Source organism: Drosophila sulfurigaster, chromosome 3 (genome assembly GCF_023558435.1).
Source record: "Drosophila sulfurigaster albostrigata strain 15112-1811.04 chromosome 3, ASM2355843v2, whole genome shotgun sequence".
NCBI classification, from domain to species: domain Eukaryota; kingdom Metazoa; phylum Arthropoda; class Insecta; order Diptera; family Drosophilidae; genus Drosophila; species Drosophila sulfurigaster.
Genome location: NC_084883.1, coordinates 54,821,167 through 54,842,171, shown reverse-complemented (window position 1 = coordinate 54,842,171; position 21,005 = coordinate 54,821,167). Strand labels below are relative to the sequence as shown.

Below are 21,005 nucleotides of genomic sequence, written 5' to 3'. Positions count from 1 at the left end.
TCTATGGATAGGCAGTGCGATATACTTTTGCCTGGCGCCATCTATATCTCGCTTGCTTGCGCTGTGGCGACATCTGTTGGCTGCTACACGATATTAACTGTGTCTATAACAGATGTTTCGTTTTCGCTTGATTTTTAAAATACGCGCCTTTTTATATACGTTTCGAAATATACTGAAAAATATATTGAAGAGTAACCAGGTGACGCTTTGAGGGATTTTTTTATTTCGGTATATTTAGCCGGCATTCAGAGAGATATCTTTGTAAATTCTTCATTTGGTCTCAGCTGAGCTGTCATAGCTTTCAGAAAGCTCTGCAAAAAGAGAAAAACAAGAAATTCTGGAATACACATATTAATTAATTGCACAATAAATATTTACCAACAAAAAAAGCGAGTGAAAACGGTATGTGGTGTATAAACAATGCAAAACGTGTTCTAATAATAACATTTCAGCTTGCGGTGTGCTTCCGTTGATCTTCCCAGCATCGACGCACAACAAACTAAACAAAAGCATCCAAAACAAACCGAAGCATGAACATGAACAACATCAATAAAGGGGGATACGTGCCACCCGGCTACTATCCGCCAAATGCTCCACCAGCTGATGGCGGCACCCCATACCCGCCCCCGGGTGCACCGTATCCACCAGCAGGGCCGCCGACGCAGCCTGTTAACTATGTGAGTATTAATAAAGGGGGCGTTGGCGCTCAATGCGCTACACTCCATGGAGCACTGACATTGCTTCCTTTCGGTATAGCGAATTCGCTAGTGCATAAGTTCTACACCATTCGAAAGGAAAATAATACACAGCAACAATGTATGTTTGTATGTATGTGTGTAGGACTGCCACCTCAGCCAACCAATTATGTAGTTTTTTGGGGGCGTTGTCCGTCCAACATTAGCAATACATTCATACACACAAAAATACACATACAATGAACAAAGCAAACCATTGTGTGTGTGTGTATTAACCTAAGATTGGCGGCTTGTGGATATAAAAAAGATTAGCGAATATTCCGTTATATGACGTCACTCAAAACCGCTGAACACATTGCCCTCTATTATTTTAGTTCTTGTTTCAGTTTGATTCACTTAGTCGAAAATATTGCTACCGCAAAGAGTTTCGTTTTCTAAATTAAAAAGCCATTTCAAGTTCACAAGTTCTCAGTGTAAGTACAAATTGCGCTTATGCAATTTCTCTGCTATTTCCAAATGTCATTAATTAACATATGTGTAGATAGAAAGTCAGCTAATTTTATTTCTGTATTTAATTGTTAACTGGTTTCATGCGTTTTTGGTTTTTTGGGGCAGTGCCGAAAACAAGTCGCTAGAACAATCGAAGAAAATAATCAGCAGTCTTCGTTTGAATTTGCACCCAGCAGCATCATATTTTATTTCTCCCGGATCTTCACAATATAGTATAAAATAGCAATTCCCGTTCGCTTTTGCTAATACTGCGCAATTCCAAGGAGATATTTTAATTGGTGAGTTTGCTGCTCGCCACATAAAAGTTCTCATGAAAAAATGATACCCATAGATATAGAAACCTAATTCTTAGAATGAATTGTGCTCAAGCATAACAAGTTGCATTTCGAGCAGTTTTTGAACTGTGAAATTCGAAATAAATATGTACTCTTCTTTAGATAGAGAGTCTCTGATCTCATCATAAGATTATTAAGGAACTTATTATTTATTTATTTATTCGGAGCACGCACAGATAATATTTCATGAAACAACAAAGTTCATACGGAACATTGATTCTTGCACGATCGTTTCTTTATATGCTATCTGATATAGCAGACGGAACTGACAAAAGCCTTATCTGCATCGACATAGATTACCAAGAAATCAATTAAATCAGTTTAACTTGCTTAGCTGAACAGAGTGGTTTGCTCTATTTGGAATATTATACATAAGAAAAGTTGAATATTTGTTTCGGTATGAACTATATATTTTGACAGTGTGTTAAAAAGATTCATACAACATAGATTTCGTAGTTTTTATGAATCATGAGAATCCAGAAATAAAACAATATTTTAGACAGTGTGTTTAACAAATTCCTACAACATAGCTTTCGTAGTTTTCATGAATCTTTGATAAGAATCCAGAACTAAAAGAATTGTTTTGAGTATATTGTGTATAACATGAGATAAGTTATGTGTACTGCTTGTGATTAAAAATTAAGTGGCCCGCATATCTTGTATTCGATTTTAACAATATTTGTTATTTGAAAGTAAATGGTTTACCTCGTCAAGTATAAAGTATACATTTTTAAAAGTGTTTTAAGAAGAAGCGAGAAAGAATAATGTGTTTTAAGAACAATATTTTAGAGGAGGAAAACATTTTGCTTGAGTGTGTTTATATGTGTAGTTTGCAATTTGTCAAAATACACAAGTATATAAATATTTATATTGTTGTTTTGCCATTTTACTCTTTAGTATTTGATTCTCCCAAAGTTAAGCACAATTGCATATTCAAATGCCATTTGACTAAAGACTCGTGTGTCTCGTATTCAAGCAAATTTGAATAAAGCGCTTTTACTTGTTATCTAATGACATAATACAAAAAAATGAAACCAAATTGTTTACTTTGTATTTTTTAAAGTACACATATTCAGAAAAGATTGACAAATGATTAATAGCATTTTTATAAAAAGCTTATTGCTTTAGTGTGTTGTGTTATTATTAGTTATGGAGAATAATTATCTCTGTTCTCATAAAATATATTTATATATTCTATATTAGCAATTAAAGAATATTAACACCAGAAAAGTTAATCACTTATGTTCTACTGTGGGTAAAAAGTAAGGTGAATTTGTTTGTAAAATAAAAATCTTTATTATTTATTTAGTACTTATTAAAAAACGAAGTTATTACGCAAGGCACAATAAATTATTTATTGACTTCGTAGATTAGATAGTGTCTGAAACTTGTGAATGATTAATTCAGTGCAACTTATCGATGCAGTCAACTAAGTGAATGATTAATTCATAATGCACAATGCACCTCATCGATGCACTCAACGTTGTGGTCAACTAAGTGAATTAAACTCCACACACATAGAATTTGTGAACAGAAATAATATCGAATGTATGTCTTTAGGGTTTTGCACCGCCTGCGCCTCAAGGATACGCTCCAGTTCCACAAATGCCGTACTCAGAAGCTTACAACACCGGAGGAGGAGGAGGAGGAGCTCCAGTTCCGTTTGGCGCTGGCGCCGGAGTACCAGGAGGTCCAGTGCAAGTGACTCAGCCCTATGGCTATCCACCTGGACCGGCACAGCCTCCAGGGCCACCACAACCATATGGACCGCCTGGACAGCCGATTATCACGCAACCAGGCATGCAGCCGGGTCAGCCACAGCAGGGTGGACCAGGAGGTGAGCAATGCTAGAAATGGGGACAGTTGACAATCAGCAGCAGACTGATAATATGCAAACGAAACAAACACAATCAATGACGAACGAGTTCTGCTCAGAGCACAGCTCAAAACAGAGCAGAGATCGATGTCATTGCACTGTCGTGGTGATAATCACAAGTCCACTGCCAATGAACCACGTTGACTGGCTGCACAGTGGTTAACATCACCTTCAACTGCAGATGCAACGGCAGCGGCAGACTTCAAAGCATAGTTTTCTATTAGCACCCCAAAATCAGAACTGTAAATATTTGAAGTGAGATGTGTTCTGTGTAAATTTGTTACCGAGATGCGAACCAAAAGACACCTCTTATGATATGAGCTATCAGCTGGAAGTTATCATCGTTGTTCTCGTTGTCATTGTCATTGTTGGTTGTGTTGTTTACACACCAAACGCGTTTACTCAGCCAGCGGAGGAGAAGAAGGAGAAGAAGGGAGGAGGACAGTCGGTCTTATCGCCTTAATTGAACCAATAAAATAATACAAAGCGCTATTTAAAACACGTTCGGCTATGTTGATGCTACAACGATGATTTTTCCGGCACGACAACTTAGTTCGGTTCGCAGCAGCATCGAGAGCAGTCGCATTTAGTCAGTTCCAATTCTCGTTCAAATCTCGTTCAACGATGCCACAGTCGGTCGCAGTGGCAACCGCAGTTGCAGTTCCAGCTTGCAGCTCGAATTACATCTCCACATTGGATCTAACCAAAGCCGACTCGGGGGACCAGAGAGAGGGCGCAACACCAACAGCTGAGGCTGCGTCTGGCGTCAGCAGTGGGTCAAAAGTCTTGCGCTTCATTTGGCACACACTGTACAACAAGTACAGCTATTTCTGCACCAGATCCCAGACTCTGAAGCAGTTGGTCTGCCGCGAGGCCAACAAACCGCTGCCCAAGAAGTTCAGACACACGATGCGATTGAATAAATCGGCCAAGCGCAAGGGCTACGAGTTCTATATGAGTGATGAGGACAAGAGGTGAGATTGAAATGATGAAATGGCAACCCTTCAAGGTTACTTTAATCCCAGCTGAGGCCATAAAAAAGATATATTACATCTTGAGAGACAGAGAGAGATACGTGCCAAAGATAGCCGCCTCTCCATTGTGATGAAATTATAAATTCGTCGGGACTCTTGATGGGTATATTGGATGTGTCGTAAAAGTTATCTAAGGCCGTGCCAAGATTAGATATAAAATCAAGCAGCGTTCGTTGAGTGGCGTAAACATCACAATAACCCGCCATGCCTGAGGTCGGGGTCGGGCTCGGTCTCGGGTTCGTTTGCGGTCCATTGTAAATGCCCTCAATTAGGCAGTTTCCATATGACGTTGAGCAATTGGCACGATGACAGTAACGACGACAATGACGGCGACATTGACCAATTGACACGCTTTTGTGGGCCGCCCACGTTTGACGAAGGAATTTTACAATTTGTGCGCATACTTTGATTAATGTTGTTGTGTTTTTTTTTCCACAGGCGACTGGATGAGTATACCTACAGGAATTCCGAACTGTCCGCGCGGATTGGAATACCTTACGAGTATCGACCAGCTTTTAGTTAAGCAGAAGGTGGAGCTGCTCGAGGCATTCACCGGCTTCGAGACCAACAATAAGTTTTCAATCAAAAACGCGCTCGGCCAGAAGGTCTACTTTGCGGCTGAGGACAACGATTGCTGCACCCGCAACTGTTGCGGTCCGGCTCGCCCCTTCGATATGAAAGTCTTTGATAATTACCAGCAAGAGGTCATTCACATGTACCGTCCATTGGCATGCTCGGCCTGTTGCTTCCCCTGCTGCCTGCAGACCATGGAGGTGTCGGCCCCACCCGGCAATCCCATTGGCTCCATCGAGCAGGAGTGGTCCATCTGCTCGCCCTCGTTCCGTATTCTCAATCACCTGGGCGACACTGTGCTCCGCATCGAAGGTCCCTTCTGCACCTTCTCGCTCTGCGGCGATGTCGAGTTCAATGTGAGTAGCTGCACTCTGTTTATAAGCCAGTTTTAAATACGATTTTCAATTACAGATTGTCTCGCTTACCGGCGAGAAGGTGGGAAAGATCTCCAAGCAGTGGTCGGGTTTGGCTCGTGAAATCTTCACGGATGCCGATTTCTTTGGCATCACTTTTCCACTTGACTTGGATGTTCGCATGAAAGCCGTGCTGCTGGGCGCCACGTTCCTCATTGTAAGCATCATCCATTGTTATCTAATTGCAGTCTGTATCATTCAGTTCTTTCGTTTAATACTCATGACACATCGGCTGACGAGGTAAAAGAATTTCCACCCCAGCCCCCCATCCGCAGTCCAAGCTTCAATTTACTTTGCTACTGAATCAGCTTTATCCGCAATTTAATTAATTTGCCCTTGATAATGTTTGCTATTTATTTCTTTTAGGATGCAATGTTCTTTGAGAAGTCCGGAAATCGCGAATCGGATCGACCTGGAATGTTTTAGCGGCTTCCGTGTATAATTAAATATCCTTTAGCGTGTATAGACTTTTTATTCCTCTAAAAGCTTAATCGTTGAAATCAACTATCGCAAACTAGTCTCCTATGGCCAAAGCAAACCGAAGCTGCATTGAAATAACCAAGTTTCTCAATCATTGTTCTACCTTAAATATTTGCTAGAAGCAACAACACAGTTTGAAGATATTATTATTGTTTGTCGAGACCGGAATACAACTTAAATATTATTATTTAGTTATAAGCATTTTTGTATTTGACTTTTCTATGAATTTATGACCAACTGCTGTCTTCAGAACATTTCGAATAAGTATTTCACATGAATAATCAGGAGAAAACGGAAATGTCCAAAATGTACTTTAACTATGGATCTACATTTGAGTGTCTTAATGTCTACAATAAACGAAATGCTTAAGTATAAGCATAAATCAAAATATTTGTATGAATCGAAAGTATATACACATGTATTTTATTATTATACTATTTAGTAGCTTGAAGAATATTGATATATATATTTGATGTATTTATTGTATCTATTGATTGTTGGCAGAGACAAATATAATATATAAATATGTACTCGGTAGGTTCCTTGATGTATTTATTTATGTGTAAACATGTTAATCAACTTATTGCCAGTTAAACGAAGTAACCAAGTTACAATTTTGATGTAAACATTGTGTATAACCGATGTATATTGTAGATATATGTATATTCGAATATATATAACCATTGTTCAAAGTGAAGGCATAAGGAATCAGGGATAGAACTATGCATCTATGAGATATGTTGAATCAATCAGATATAATAAACACAATCTTCTTGTCGTTCACATGAAAAGGTTGTTCTTTTGATTATGGGTTAAGCCATCCTGCAATTAGCATCAACTGTGATTGGAAACCGGCTTCGAAACGAGTTTTGAAGTGCAACTAAAAATAAACAAAGCTACGCACTGAGTTCTGCGTTTTAAGATGTTTCAGTTGAATTCGCAATGCAGTCGCGACAAGTTCTAGTCCTAGTTTTAGTTAGTCTCACAATTTCTGATGTACGCACAAAAGATGTTCAGGAATGCGAAGAGTTATCCCATAAGAACTATGTTTGCTATGAGATCGAGAGCTTTGAGCAACTGCAGCATTATGTGCAAGAGGATTGGCAAAGCGTGAAAATTGTCAACGGTCACAAGGCCATCGAAACTGATGACCAAATTCTGGACAAGATGTCGAAACTGCGTCAACTGGATCTATCGGAGGCAGGAGGAGTGTCGCTGGGCGAACGTGGCTTGAGAGATTTAATAGCACTGCAACAGCTCAACTTATCACACAATGAATTGGATGAGCTGCACGCTAAGCACTTTGCTGACAATGCGTCTTTGGTCAGCTTGGATGTCAGCCACAATGACTTGCAGTTCATTGGACGCACACTAATGAAGCAGCTGTCAAATCTCGTCTACGCCAACTTCTCGAATAATGCAATAGCCAGCGTCGAGCCGGATGCCTTCAAGGGGCAACTGTACTTGCAGCACCTCGACCTCAGCACCAATGAGCAGGAGAACATAACCATTGGCAGCAATGCCAATCTGCGTTATTTATCCATCAGCAACAACAATGTGCGAGATGTAAGTATGAACAATAATAAATAAATACGTTAATCGAACTATAATAATTAACAAATAAAATCAATTTGAAGGAATATAAATACTTCAGTCGATATTTGCATCTACATTATAATTATTGACAATCTATGATTATTGTATACTTTTGTTTAATGTAAGCAACACACTCTAAACCTTTTTATTTTGTTATGCATTGCATATTTTATGTGAAATACTTTACAGCTGTTAAATCTACTCATCATTATTGCCAATAATAATTTAATATTTCCATCACTTTTATTATACAAGTTAAGAGCACAAGCATTCAACCTTCTCGACTGCATTTAATTTGATTGTTAAAGACAATACTTTCTTGTTCAAAATTTAAATTGTAATATTTAGTTTTCAGGATGCTTTCTCCTATACAACTTAATATCTAAATTTGTACCAATTTTTTGCTTTTTAAACTCGCTATCCATAGTGTAGAGGGGTATTATCAATTTGTGTGTTCAGGAGGAGGTATTCCGAACACATAAAGTATTCTTGATCAGCGTCAGCAGACGAGACGATATAGCTATGTCCATGTCTGTCTGTCTGTCCGTCCATCTGTATCTAGATCTCAGAGACTGAACTGTATAGTATATTTTGAATGTAGTACTATATAAATATACCAATTACAGCCTCTGGTATATTTTAGTATTTGTGCGGTATACTAATTTCGCATATTTAAAGAATAATATCGCACTGTTAGGTAACGGGTATCTCACAGTTGAGCACATTCGACTGTAGAGTTCTTACTTCTTTTACCTGAACTGCATGAATTAAGAGTACAATCTTTCGACCTTCTTGACTGCATTTAATTTAATTGCTAAATTCAACAATTTCTAACTCTACATTCATATTGCATTATTTAACATTTAATTTGCTTTCTTCTATTCAATTTAATTCTAAATTTACTTATTTTATTGACTGTTTATAGTTAAAAATAATATTGATTTTCATAATATTTTTCTATATTTAATTGATTTCTCGCCTGTTTATAGTTGACTTTAGTTAATCATTCCCTTCTCTTTTAGTTCCCTTGGTGTCGTCTGCGTGGATTGCCAAAGCTGGAAGAGCTGCATTTGCACAGCAATTGGCTGGAGACGCTGGACATGGCCATCTTCTATTCCCTGCCTCGACTTCGAGTGCTCAACGTGTCGAACAACAACATCTACACAATACAACGGAATCTATTCGTGGGTCCAGCGCCTGATGTTTCACTCTGCTGCAAGTGCTCGACTACAGTGCAAATAATGTGAAAGTGTTGGAGGAAGAACTCTTCAACAGGTTGCAACATCTGGAGTCACTTGATCTGCACTACAATCAAATATCAAAGATCTCTGCAACTGCTTTTAGAGGTCTGACCAAATTGAAATCGCTGCACTTGCAGGACAACAGTATTCGACAGCTGCCCGATGGAGTTTTTGGCTATTTGACTTCGCTGCAGTTGCTCGACGTGAGCAAGAACAACATCAAACAAGTGTCGGCAAATGTGTTTGGCGACCGAGTGTTGCGGCAACTAATTCAGCTTGATTTAAGTCACAACAACATCGAGCAACTGCATCCGTTGGCCTTCTCCTCGCTGCCGTACTTGCAACAGCTGCGCTTGGGGCGCAACAAGTTGATTTCTCTAGACATTCGCATGGTTGCCCCACTGCGTCGCCTGCAGCTGTTGTCGCTGAGTGAGAATCGCCTGACGGATATCGAGCGGGATGTGCTCGACACGCTGGACAAATTAAGCGAGCTGGATATCAACAACAATCAGCTAACCTTTCTGCCTGCCACCTTGGAGCTGCCGCAGCTGCGTCGCATCCGCATCGAGGGCAATCCCTGGCAGTGCCTCTGCCTCGACGAGCTTACAGCCTGGCTGCATGGCCGTGGCGTGAGCTATGCGAGTGCCAACAGCGCCTACTACAGTGGCCGGAAAGCACTCTGCGTTGTCACGCCCCTTGGACAATGCATCAGGGACTTGGAGGCGGTGCGCGCGCACCGCATTGTTGAGAGCTATGAGGAGATTTGAGGTGGCTGACGATGGAGCCATAAATCAATAGCACTAAATGCTAGTGGAGACTCTAAGTCAGGATGGTTGGAGGTGGGAGGTTGGAGTGTTGTGGCCTTCGTAAATCACAGACAAATGAATGACCATCAGGCGCAAAAGTTTTGCTGGCCAAAGTATTTGGCCAACTGTCGTAAAACAATAAAACAGAAAGAAGCCACACAACAAACCGGAAGTGGGGGGAGTGGAAAGTAGGGGGAGAGGGAAAGCAATGGCACAGATTTTCAAATACTTAACACCACTTAGGCGAACAGTTGGACAAATGACAATGACACAGAGAGGAATGGAATGAAATGCTTCACACGACATTCTCGATTGTCGAGCGTAATTTAACGTAAGAATTTTTATTAAAATTGTGCGATTTGTTTTGAGGCAGTTTGAGGCCTGAGGTAGTCTGAGCTGGCCATGACTTAATGAATAAATGATTGATTGAATGGGTGTCAGAATGGGTGTCAGAAGAAGAAGAAGAGCAGCAAAGGAAGCTAAGCAAACTTCCGGCGGACGCGAGCGGAAAAAGCGTGGAAAATTGAGCTGTGGGAATTGTTAGTGAATTTTGAAGATTGCGCAATTGCGAGTGAGTTGAAAAATCAGAGAATGAATAATGAATAAATTATACAGGTAAATGGCGCTAAAATGCCGATTTATGATTTAACATAAGCCAATCGATTAATTAATAATGCTGACACACAAAAATGTGTAAATTCACTTAATACGAGTAGAAATAAAATTAATGATTCACTTTTCAAATTTATTTGCGCACTTTCGAGGCGTTTTTCGCATTTCCGCACTTTTTGATTCTCATAAAGCAAATATGCAGACCGTGAAAAGTATTCAAAATGAATAACTATGCTCAGGTCACACGCACACACTCATACTCACACTCACACTCGCATTCACATTCACATTCACGAATTCACATTGGCAGGCACTTGTTGGTAAATAAGTAGTTCAACTTCAACATATTCACGCAACTGCATTGAAAAGCCAGCACAAGTATTCGAGGCATTCACACGCACAGGTGACAAAAGCCGACACCAATGCGCACAGACAAAGCCATGAGCCACGAGCTGTAGTTGGAGCCTTAGCCAGGACATGGAATAAGGACACAGATACGCACTGCGCTGAATGCGGCAATTATGGCAAGCGAGCGAGCTAGCTAGCAAGCGGAGCAGCCGCCAGGAATGAAGTGAGAGACAGGCAGCTTAACTTGCCTGCTTGCCTAACACACACACACACATACAGACAAAAAGGATGTTGGATCCTAGCAACTCGACAGCGACAATAAAAGTTCTTTATGCCGTGTCGAGGCTAGCCGGAGATTACAGCTAAGCAGTGATGTTTTCTTTCTTTCTGCACTTCGTTATGTGGGTCTCATCAAAGTTTGCTTGCACAAAAATGTTAATTTAATTACATTACATTTTTGGTGCGGTTCTTTTTTGTCGCTTTCGCTTTCGGGTTGAAATTGTTCAACACCTGGTTGAGTTCTCGGTTGTCCCAATCATTGCAAGTCAAAGGCGTAAACTTTTTCCACAGGTTTTCCACAGGTTTTTGGGCAACAATTTTCTTATGAATTTTGCGGTCGACAGCAATGCTAAGAAACCTGGACAAAGTCCTTTCAATTAATTTAGGTACAAAGTTTTGTTTGCACAATTTGATAACTGAAAACAGCAGGCGTTCATTTCGTCTCGCTTCGATGTCTTCTCCCTCTCTCTCTCTCTCTCTTGCTTTGCTTGACACACTTGTTGCACACAGTGTGGCAAATATTGAACCCTCGTCAAAATGAAATGACGTTCAGTGCTGTCAGAGACATCACAGTCCCATCAATTTGCTGGCCTAAGTTTTGTCGTTGTTCAAACATTGGAGACTTTAAATTTTACCATGCACGTTCAGGTGCACATTGCGTATGCGTAATATTTTCTAAATTCAATATTTTCTCTCGCTCTCTGCTTTTGATGTGTGTGAAGTGCTTTTTGCTGCTGTCTATGCTGCTGCTGCTGCTGTGGTGTGACTCTCAAATCGGAATTATCGAGTGGCCTCTTGGCCAGCCCAATTTTCATTTGCAGCATTTCGAAATTAATTGCGTTCAGAAGCTAATTACATTTTTGTGGCTCCGCATTGCACCACACTTTATGTCGCAATTTATATTAATATTTGGCAAATATTTTACAATTTTTACTGCAATTAGCATGACAATTTTGTATGCTGTTTAAATCCCACATTCTAATGCAACTAGTTTACGGCCACAAAAATGAAAATCAAATCGCAAACTAAGCATCATGCAAATGCCGGATTTGAATCCGGATGTGGCACAGACTCCACTTGAAATAACAATACACATTTTCGTGGTTCGTGTGGTTCTCTATGCATTTGTAATTATCCCACAGTTGCAGTTATTGCATTTGATTTTGTGGCCATCGCTTCCCTTGTGGGCAAGTCTTTTCCCTCCAGAGAGTTCTGCAATCACGCTCTATTTAGTAAGGGAAGCTTTACCTGTTTAGTCAAATGAAATCAAAGTGGGGAATGAAGTTAAACTGATGTCTTTTAGTATTAAAAGGTAATTTCCATCAATTCGATAAGGATTTGCATATATCTTTAACATTAGAAAGTAATTTCAATCAATCAGATCAAGATCTACATAAACTAAAATTGAATTCAGGTTAGGCCTGATTTTAAAAGTCGAAATGATTAATAGAATCAGAATTGTATGCTTTCATAGTAGTTAAAGTTAAAACAAAATTAAATTTCCAAAATGGCAAAGCTTGAAGCAATTTAAAAGTGCCAATTTGTAATATATGTATAATTACTAATTTTACAAACCAGTTAAACTTTTTTTGTGTTACAAATAAATTGAAATAAATATGTGTTATTCATGTTATAAAGAAATAACAATTAGGACTAACAAAGTGTTCTAGACTTTTGCTAAACAAAAAAATTTGGCTTCGCTTAAGTTATTTTAGACATACTTTTATACATATGTATGTTGTGTGCTTTATTTGTTTGAATTCCTTCAAAATAAACAATTCAACTTTGACATTTACTTTCAACAGTTGTGATGAATTAATTCTGCTCAAATACCTGTTTGAAAATGATGCATGAGTATTACTTTAGTCAAAAGCATTCTTCTTATTCAGAAGCACTTTAACGAGGCTTGAATTTATCTTTTTTTTTTAAAGGTCAACATGCATGCAAATACAATCGCAATGTTGTTAGCTCTTCGCAGCTTCACTTCATCAACTCTGGATTCTTCTCGATATCAGTCGGATACAAAGTTGACTTTGCAGTCTTGCATTGATATCTGACCAACAACTTTCCTGAGGTTTTTCACATAGCATCCTGCAGAGTTTGCTGGTCTCATCTGTGTCTTGACTGCTGAGAGTCCTGGAAAGCCGGCAACTGGCTGCACGTTACTCCATTTTGCCAGTGGGGAATTGTCTCGCAAACGAGAGTGTGAACGTGAGAGTGTGTGTGTGTGTGTGCTTGTGTTTGTGGTATGTGTTTGTGCAGCACACTGAAATTGCCACAATGTCATCGCCTGCTACCAGCTGCCACTTGCCTGCTTATTTAATGAAAATGCCTTGGCTGGCAGCATAAAGTATGCAGCATGCAGCATGCAGCATGCAACATTCAGCTGAGGTAATCGAGGCAGCTGCCTCATTTTGATGCTGCCTGCCCCCAAAAATGTTACTGTTCATCGGCTCTGAGAGCCAGGCACAAAATACCTTTGCTAATGATTTTTAATGGCCAAATTGCATGGGGCAGCCTTGAGTTTGAGTTTGAGTAGAGCACCCCAGAGGATAGCTGCTGTCTCTCCATAAAGAGGCAGCTGCCTGACTGCCTGGCTGCCTGGATGCTGTGCTTATTAAAAGAGCATTTGTTGCCGGCGCTCAATAAAGCTGCCGCAAGACGAGGCACACAAAAATGAGGCAGCAGCCTCAAACACGTGCAAACACAATTCGATGCGAATTTGCGGTCAATAAATTATGCATGCCACCAACGCATGCCACACTGAAGCACCAGCAGCAGCAGGCAAGAGGTGCCACACATCTACCTCTAGCTAAAGGCCAATGGCCTTAAAAAAAAAGAAGAGAAAACAAATTAGTGGCGCTTACTCAACAAGATTGAGCGGCATTTTGTGGCAACGTCATGTTGCTGCGTCTTGTGGCAAGAGCAGAGGTGTAGTCAGCGAAGAACTATGCAACATCCATCACGTTAGTCCCCTCTTAAAGCCAACAGTCGACGCTGCATAGTACTTGCAACACAGAGCAAAAAAAATGAAAGAAAAAAATGAATTCGTACTTAATTAATGAAAGAGCTTCCGGTTGGTATTCAAACATGCCACGAGTGGAGGGCTGCATCTATTTATAGGCGCATAGATATTAACATTATGAGTGTGAGTGTGTGTGTGTGAGTGCGAGTAACTGATGAATATTCATTTGAATGTGAGTACTCACATTAAGCTGACGCGGCAAATCAACAGCTGAATATAATGTTGTTTATTAAAACATGTAATACTCGTTATTTCTGAGGGAATTGGCAAGGGAACAACGATGGAATGAGCTGAGAGAATTACGAGAGGGGTGGAGAGGAGGGGGAAGAGGGAATGGATATGGAAATGTGTCGACTGTTGGCAATTGGCCTTCGCATCTGTTGCAAATGAAATTATGTAAATGTGACAGCGACAGTTGCCGCACTTCCAATGTGTGTACGTGCATATATGTGTGTGTGTGTGCGCTAGTATATGTATGTGTGTGTGGCTGACCCACAAATACAATGGCAATGCGGTTCTGGCGGTTGTCGTTTGCCTAAACATGGCTTAATGTTGATTAGTTGCATTAAACATGCGAAAAACGCAGCCGAAATGCCAAAAACAGTTGCCTACTTTTGGGCGCAAACACACCAGACTCAACTGCGTCTGTATGGGTGCGCGTGTAAGTGTGTGTGTGTGCAACACAAATTGTCGCATCATTTAAACATTTGCGCGGCAATTGAATAAATTTAATTGCGAATAAAGCTTATTACGATTACTCGTATCACGCGGCCAAATGGAAATTTGCTGCGGCTGCCCATAAACTAGGAAAGCCAATCGATGTTTTGTTGCTTGCCACTTACCACTTGCCACTTGCCACTTGGCTGCAACTCTCACGCGCAGCATGCAACATTGAAAGTAAGAACATTCAAGAGGCCGCTGGCTAACTTTAATAGTAAATAACAACAATAACAAGTTTGCCGCAGGCGCCACAAAAGCCGCAGCTGCGCCACGTACCAAAGTTGCAACAACAAAATCGAAAAATAAAAAAGAACACAGTGGAGGGAAAGCAAAATAAGTTGGAAAACACTTTGCTTTGATGGGCGGCCAAGTGTCGCCATTGGACTCGCTGCGTAATGGGGTTTATAGACGTGGCTAAGAAGTTGGTTAAAATCAACAATTAACTTGGACATTGTTGACTTTGGCAACTTGAGCAGGGTATGCGCAAGTCGTATAAGCTTCGTTTTCTATTTAAAGTGAAAGGAGACGATGTCGATGTCGATGTCGAGGGCCAGGCCAAATCATTATTGATTTTGTTATTGGCCTGGTCTGGTCTGGTCCTCTCGTGGGCCAGTCTTATCAAAAGGTTGTGCCTCGAGTGTCACTTGGGGGCGCTCTCTTTTGACAAAAATAAAAGTTGTTTTCATATTATTTATGCGCCGTTCATGCCATAGGCAATGTGGCTCGTCGGTTGGCCCTTTAATATATTGTTTATGCTCGCATGCCAGTTGCTTCTTAACTCTTTTCAAAATTTATGTAGCAGCTGCCTTGCCTTTGCCTTTGCCTTGGCTGCTGATACACGTAATGTGAAATGAGAGCGGGCAGAAGTAAATATCGAAATAGGAAAATGTCAAATGCATTCGGCTAAAGAGCCCAAATGCTCATAATGTGTTAAGTTTTTGGCATTTCCACTGTTGGCTCGCTTGCTTGCTTGAAGCCCTTGTTGCTCCTGCTGCTGCTGCTGCCACTTGAGTTGTTGGCAAACAGTCTGCGAGGCAACTTCGCCACTTGAAATGCCAGAAAGTTTACCCAAAAGAGGCCAGCAAACTAATTATTTAGTTTCATTTTGAGGCAACGGCAAAGGCAAAGGCAATGCCAAAAGCAAAAGCAAACTGAGAACTGAGAATAGCGAACAGCGAACAGCGAATGGCAAACGTCAGCGTAAGCAAAATATCAATAAAAACTCCAATCGAGATCTATTTCAATTAACTTGTATGAAAACTTTTTAATTAACGGCCACTGCAGTGGCAGCCACAAGGAGAAGACCAGAAATAGAAACAAAAAAAGCAACTATGAGCCTGGTTTTATTTCCGACTTGCTTCACATTGTTGAGCAATTTATTTGCTGCGTCTAATTGGCCAGGCGACAAGCACAGCACAGCACAGCAGAGAGAAAAAACGTGTCCCAAAATTGTATAAGAAGAGCACTTTCCCACTCGTATGTAAAATGTTGATAAATCAAGCTGCGACTGTTGTGGCTGTGACAAGCGAACAACTGTTGGACTGTCCAAATAAATAAATAAATATTAAGCTAACGACGCTAACATGTTTATGCTGACCCCATTCAAACGTGGTCAGCCTCAACTATTCGAATACAACTTCAATTCTGAATTGGTATTCGTATTTGTAGCATACTTTCCTGCGACCCTCATCAAAAATGACCGCAAAGCAGTTGCCAGTTACTACCAGTTAGCAGTTGTTCCTCTCTCCTCTCTCCTGTCTCCCACTCGGTCTGCCGTGACACCTTGTGATTTAAAAGGTAGGTCAGAAACTAAAGTCTGGCGACTTGACTCGGTGATTTATTGGAGCTAAGCTGATTTAGTGCTATTAATGCCCACAGCTCTAGTGGGTCGAGTGGGATGAGCAAACGTTTTTGCCTGGCCACAATTACAGCGTCTAGACTCGCTGAAAACAGAGAAAAGAACTTGCGAGTCGAACTCGTACTCGTACTCGAACTCGAAGAACTGTCAAACTGCTGTTGGCTGCTTTTTTACTGTTCATACAGTTCAGTCAATGGCCCGTAGTTTATTATAGAAATGACAAACGCAGTCACATCTCGAATTGAACAGCTCTTCGTCTGCTTCTACTTTTGCTTCTATCCAGCTGCTTGATAAATTGTGCGTCATGCTATTAATAAGATAAATGTGCGACAATAAGTGGCAGGGCTTCCTTCCGCTGCACAATGCGGCGTATGCGTAATTACCATTTCATATGCATTAAGCTTCAATCACAAGCCACACACAGTGCGTAGCGTTTAAGCAAATATTTGGATAGCTTGGTCGGTAGGGAAACCACCTCGATTGCTGCCTGGCTGCCAGGCTGCCTGGCAAATGGCAAGGCGATGTCATTAAGCGCATTTGTAAAATCATCAACAATATACGAGAGAATACTCCTCGATATTTTTTTTTGTTGTTGCCGTCGTCAACGTTGATTTTCGGCTCGACGGCAAATGGATTTTATTGTAAGCGAGGCATAAAAAATGCACAACAAATTGAAATGCGATCAATAATAATTATTATTGCTGCGAGATGGGAGGCACAGTGAGTACACAGAATAATTGCGTTTCCATGCAATTGCTCAATTCTCAATTCACATTTCCCAATGCTCCACAATGTAAATGCTCTGCTATTATCGTAAGAAATTGATGGTCCTCAAATAATATCGAATTACAGACTCAACTCAACTCAATTCCACTCAAATCGAATGTTTTGATGACCACTGTGACAAGTGGACATTCAAATTGGCACTTGAATTGTGCTACATTATCGTTAATAAACGCACTATATAATTTATACGCATGTATTTATCGTAAATCAATTTTACACTTCTATTTGATTTAAGTTGACAAACAGGTATTCATTTTTTTATTCAATTGATTTGTTGATTCGATGCAACGTTGTTAAATTTTTTTATTTCCATTTGCGAATTTAGATAAAAGTGTATGTGTTTCGATATATATCGGTATTATGTATCGATAATCAATGGCATTGTTTAAGTGTCGTGTACTCAGTTTATTGGATTATCTACAACAAATAGCGATCGAATTATGATTGATAAATTTTCGATTTTCATTTACGAAATTCCATAAAAATGTATGTGCTTCGACATATCGATATATCGGTCTCCATAATCGATACTTAATAGTTTTGTTTAAGTGTCGGGTACTTAGTAATCGATTATTTTTAACGAATATCCATCGATTTATAATCAATGAATTTTAATTTCCATTTAGTAATTTATATAAAAATGAATATGTTTTCGATATATATCGGCATTATGTATCGATAATCAATTTATTAGATTATCTACAACAAATAACGATAAATTTATGATTGATGAATTTTTAATTTTCATTTACAAAATTCGATAAAAATGTATGAGCTTCGATATATCGATATATCGGTCCCCACAATCGATATTCAAAAGTTTTGTTTAAGTGTCGGGTACTGAATCGATTATTTTCAACTAATATCAATCGATTTATGATCAATGAATTTTATTTTCCATTTACGAATTTATATAGAAATGAATGAGTTTCGATATATAAATTTTGATCAATATATCGATCAACTAAGTGTCTGGTATTCGATTATTGATGACGACTATCGATCGATTTACGATTAATAATTTATTATTATTTCGTCAATTTCTTTTGGAGCAAAACTTACGCATAAAAGAGCTATAAAATATTTTTTTATATTTCAGTTTATTGATCTTGAATTTCACACTTTTATCGACCGATTAATGGTAGCATATAATTTTTGATGTGGTGTTTGGGAGCTGCAGACCGATTTTCCATCGCAGACTTTCAATTATGCTGCCAATCGTGCGGCAGCTGCCAGCGGCAACAGCGTTTAAAAAAACATTAGCCCAAGTGACAGTCGGTGGCGGTGGCCTATGTTGGAGCCTCAACTTTAAGCTATAAAGTAGTAAAAGTTTGTGGCAACGACTGACGACTGAACTGGCTAGGGAACTGTGACTAAGGGAATCGGAGGGGGTTGGTTGACCGCAAGTGCGATGCTGTTGCTGCTTTTGGTGCTTTTGCTGCTGCTGCTGGGCAACGGCCTTGTCCAGTTCGTCACAATGAAAATCCAATTTAATTTTACTGATTCTGCACTTTGGCCAAAATCGAAACGAGCTGAACGCAATCTCATCGTTGGACCACCACAAGTTAACCCATGTGGCAATGTGGGAGTGGAAGCAACTTTTCGACTGTGGTCCTGCAGCGTCTTAAAGTTAGAGCAAATGCGGGGGATCAGTGGACGGCACATCTAATTATTGTTTACCGTGCTTAAACGCCGGGAAAATTGAATTGAAATCAAAATAAAATGCGACGAAAATCGAATTTGCGTCCGGAAGTTAAGTTGCCGGCCACGACAAGCAGTCGTAACCGGTGTCAGCCAGGTCAGGTCATGTCAACCGGGTCAGCGACGTTGGACGGTCATAACAACAACAGCAACAACAATGACTGGATGAAAAAAATAAAAGAATCGGCAGCAAATCCTCAAAGATTTCACTTCAGTTCAAGACCAATCCCTAGCCCTGGGGGTAATAAGAAGTAAAAGAAGCGTAACCGAAAGACAGCAGCAGGTAACATAAAACGAACAAGGGACGAAAAAGCGAAGTGCGGGAAAGAGGGGGACTGAGTGAGGGCGACTCAACTGTCGAGGTCTGTCAAGGTTAGGCTGTGTCTTGGCCTGCTTTACCAACATTGAACAATGTGTGTTTGACATTTGGAATCAGCAAAAAGACTCAGTCCCTGTCTTTCACTCTCCCTTCCCTCCTCACTTTAGTCAGGTGCCTGCATTCGTTTCATGACATGCTGACTCTCTCTCGTCGACTGGGCTAACTTGATTCGACCTGGGAAATGCAACTGAGCAGACGGCAAACGGCATCCAATTAAAGGAAAACACCAATGCTTAACACAGGACCCAAAAGCTGTCAGTTTGTTCAAGCTCGAGTTCGAGTTTTGGTCGGCCGACCAGCTTGTTCAGATTTTGAGATACATTTGCATTTGCAAATGCAAATTAAATTCACGCTGCGTGTGAATGAGCAGAAGTCAGAAAAGGAAATGTTGGAAAATATTTGCAGATGGTCGAGGCTTGAATATGCTTTAAGCAAATAATATTAAATTACAGAATTTATTAATTTGAAGTAGAGTAATAAATTATGAGTTCATATAAACAGTATAAAAAGATGGAGTATTTTGAAAATATATTTAAAATTAGAAAAAAGTTTGAAATATATCCAAAACAAAGTACATTAAATTGCTATTAAATGTAATTTATTTTAAACTAAATTTAATTTTATTTTAATATATTTTAATCTTAAAATATTTGTACAATGAAATTCTTTTATAAATTTAATTTATTTTAAATCCTAATCCTAATTTATGTTAAGTTTACTGCATATTCTATAACTTTCCTTTTCTGCTGCAGGGTATTATGAATGCTTAACATGCAAATGCGAAACTGGCCAACAAACTTGGCCTAAAGCCATTGCGCCCCAAGGCCTGTCAGTGTCAGGGAGTTCAAGTCATGCACTGACTGGCGGCTACTTTTTCCCATGGTAATTGCCGCTGGCCGGCAAAATGTCTACAACAACATTGAAGGTGGAGCGGCTGCTTCTGATTTGTGTATCCACTCAAATTTCTGGCAAATATTTGCCTTATTAACATTGCGGGCTCCTCTCTAAACTGATAAGCGACAACGACGCGTCGCCTCTGCGACCTCGACCTCTGCCCACTCACGTAATTTTCGTGAGCTGCCTAAAAGTATGCTACAAAATGTTTAAGCCACAAGTTATGCTAATGCTGCGTCGCTTGTTGAACCTTTTGCGGGGTCGCGAGGGGAGATGGAGGATGAAGAAACAGAAGAAGAAGAAGGCCGTTGAATGTTGGTGTTAATTCAAATGGCATTATTTAATGCACAGCACACGCAATGCGGCGTTAAATGTGTGTGCTGTGAAAAGAAAGTGCTTTTCATTAAATGTGTTAAACGATTTCAGGGCTTGCATAATTCAACGATTGAGAGGAAAGTGAGAAGAAAAGTGAATTTATGTCTATTCGATGGCATTTGTATTGCGCAATGCCCGAAACGGGGTCTGGCCAAGAGACACACACCAGAGTACAATACTCGTAAGTAAGCAATTACCCGAATGTGTCTAATAATAGTCTGCAGTGTAACCAGTAACTATATGCGTATATGGCAATTAAATGTACATCAAACAGTATCAACGACATCGCAACAACACTGAAAGAGAGTGTGATAGAGGGAGAGAGGAAGAGTGATGAGCAGCACGCATACGCCACGTTGTCCGCTGTCTGTCGTTATTACGAGGCGGCTTAAAGCATTTGCCACTAGTTGAAAGTGCACAACAAAATGACAATGCCAAAAGCAACAACAACAATGTCCGGATATAATAA

General features: G+C 40.0%; 2 protein-coding genes across 8 annotated transcripts; both read left to right on the top strand.

The window, feature by feature from the left end:
* Positions 1–247: 247 nt before the first annotated feature.
* On the top strand, positions 248–6,304 carry LOC133841630 (phospholipid scramblase 2). Of its 7 annotated transcripts, none has more exons than XM_062274245.1 (6): positions 248–402; positions 453–677; positions 3,101–3,377; positions 4,889–5,379; positions 5,435–5,676; positions 5,803–6,304. In XM_062274245.1, the coding sequence occupies exons 2-6, from the start codon at positions 531–533 to the stop codon at positions 5,876–5,878; spliced, it is 1,233 nt and encodes a 410-aa protein (XP_062130229.1). In that variant the 5' UTR covers positions 248–402; positions 453–530; the 3' UTR covers positions 5,879–6,304. The 7 variants fall into 7 exon arrangements, with proteins under 7 accessions (XP_062130229.1, XP_062130231.1, XP_062130230.1 ...); XM_062274247.1 differs by having other exon boundaries at positions 250–402; positions 5,435–5,593; XM_062274246.1 differs by having other exon boundaries at positions 277–406.
* A 530-nt stretch (positions 6,305–6,834) lies between these two features.
* Positions 6,835–12,162, top strand: LOC133841629 (insulin-like growth factor-binding protein complex acid labile subunit). The gene is given in 3 exon segments (XM_062274244.1): positions 6,835–7,482; positions 8,535–8,714; positions 8,717–12,162. Coding segments are annotated over 3 exon segments (1,608 nt in total). The 5' UTR covers positions 6,835–6,858; the 3' UTR covers positions 9,521–12,162.
* The last annotated feature ends 8,843 nt before the right edge of the window (positions 12,163–21,005 follow it).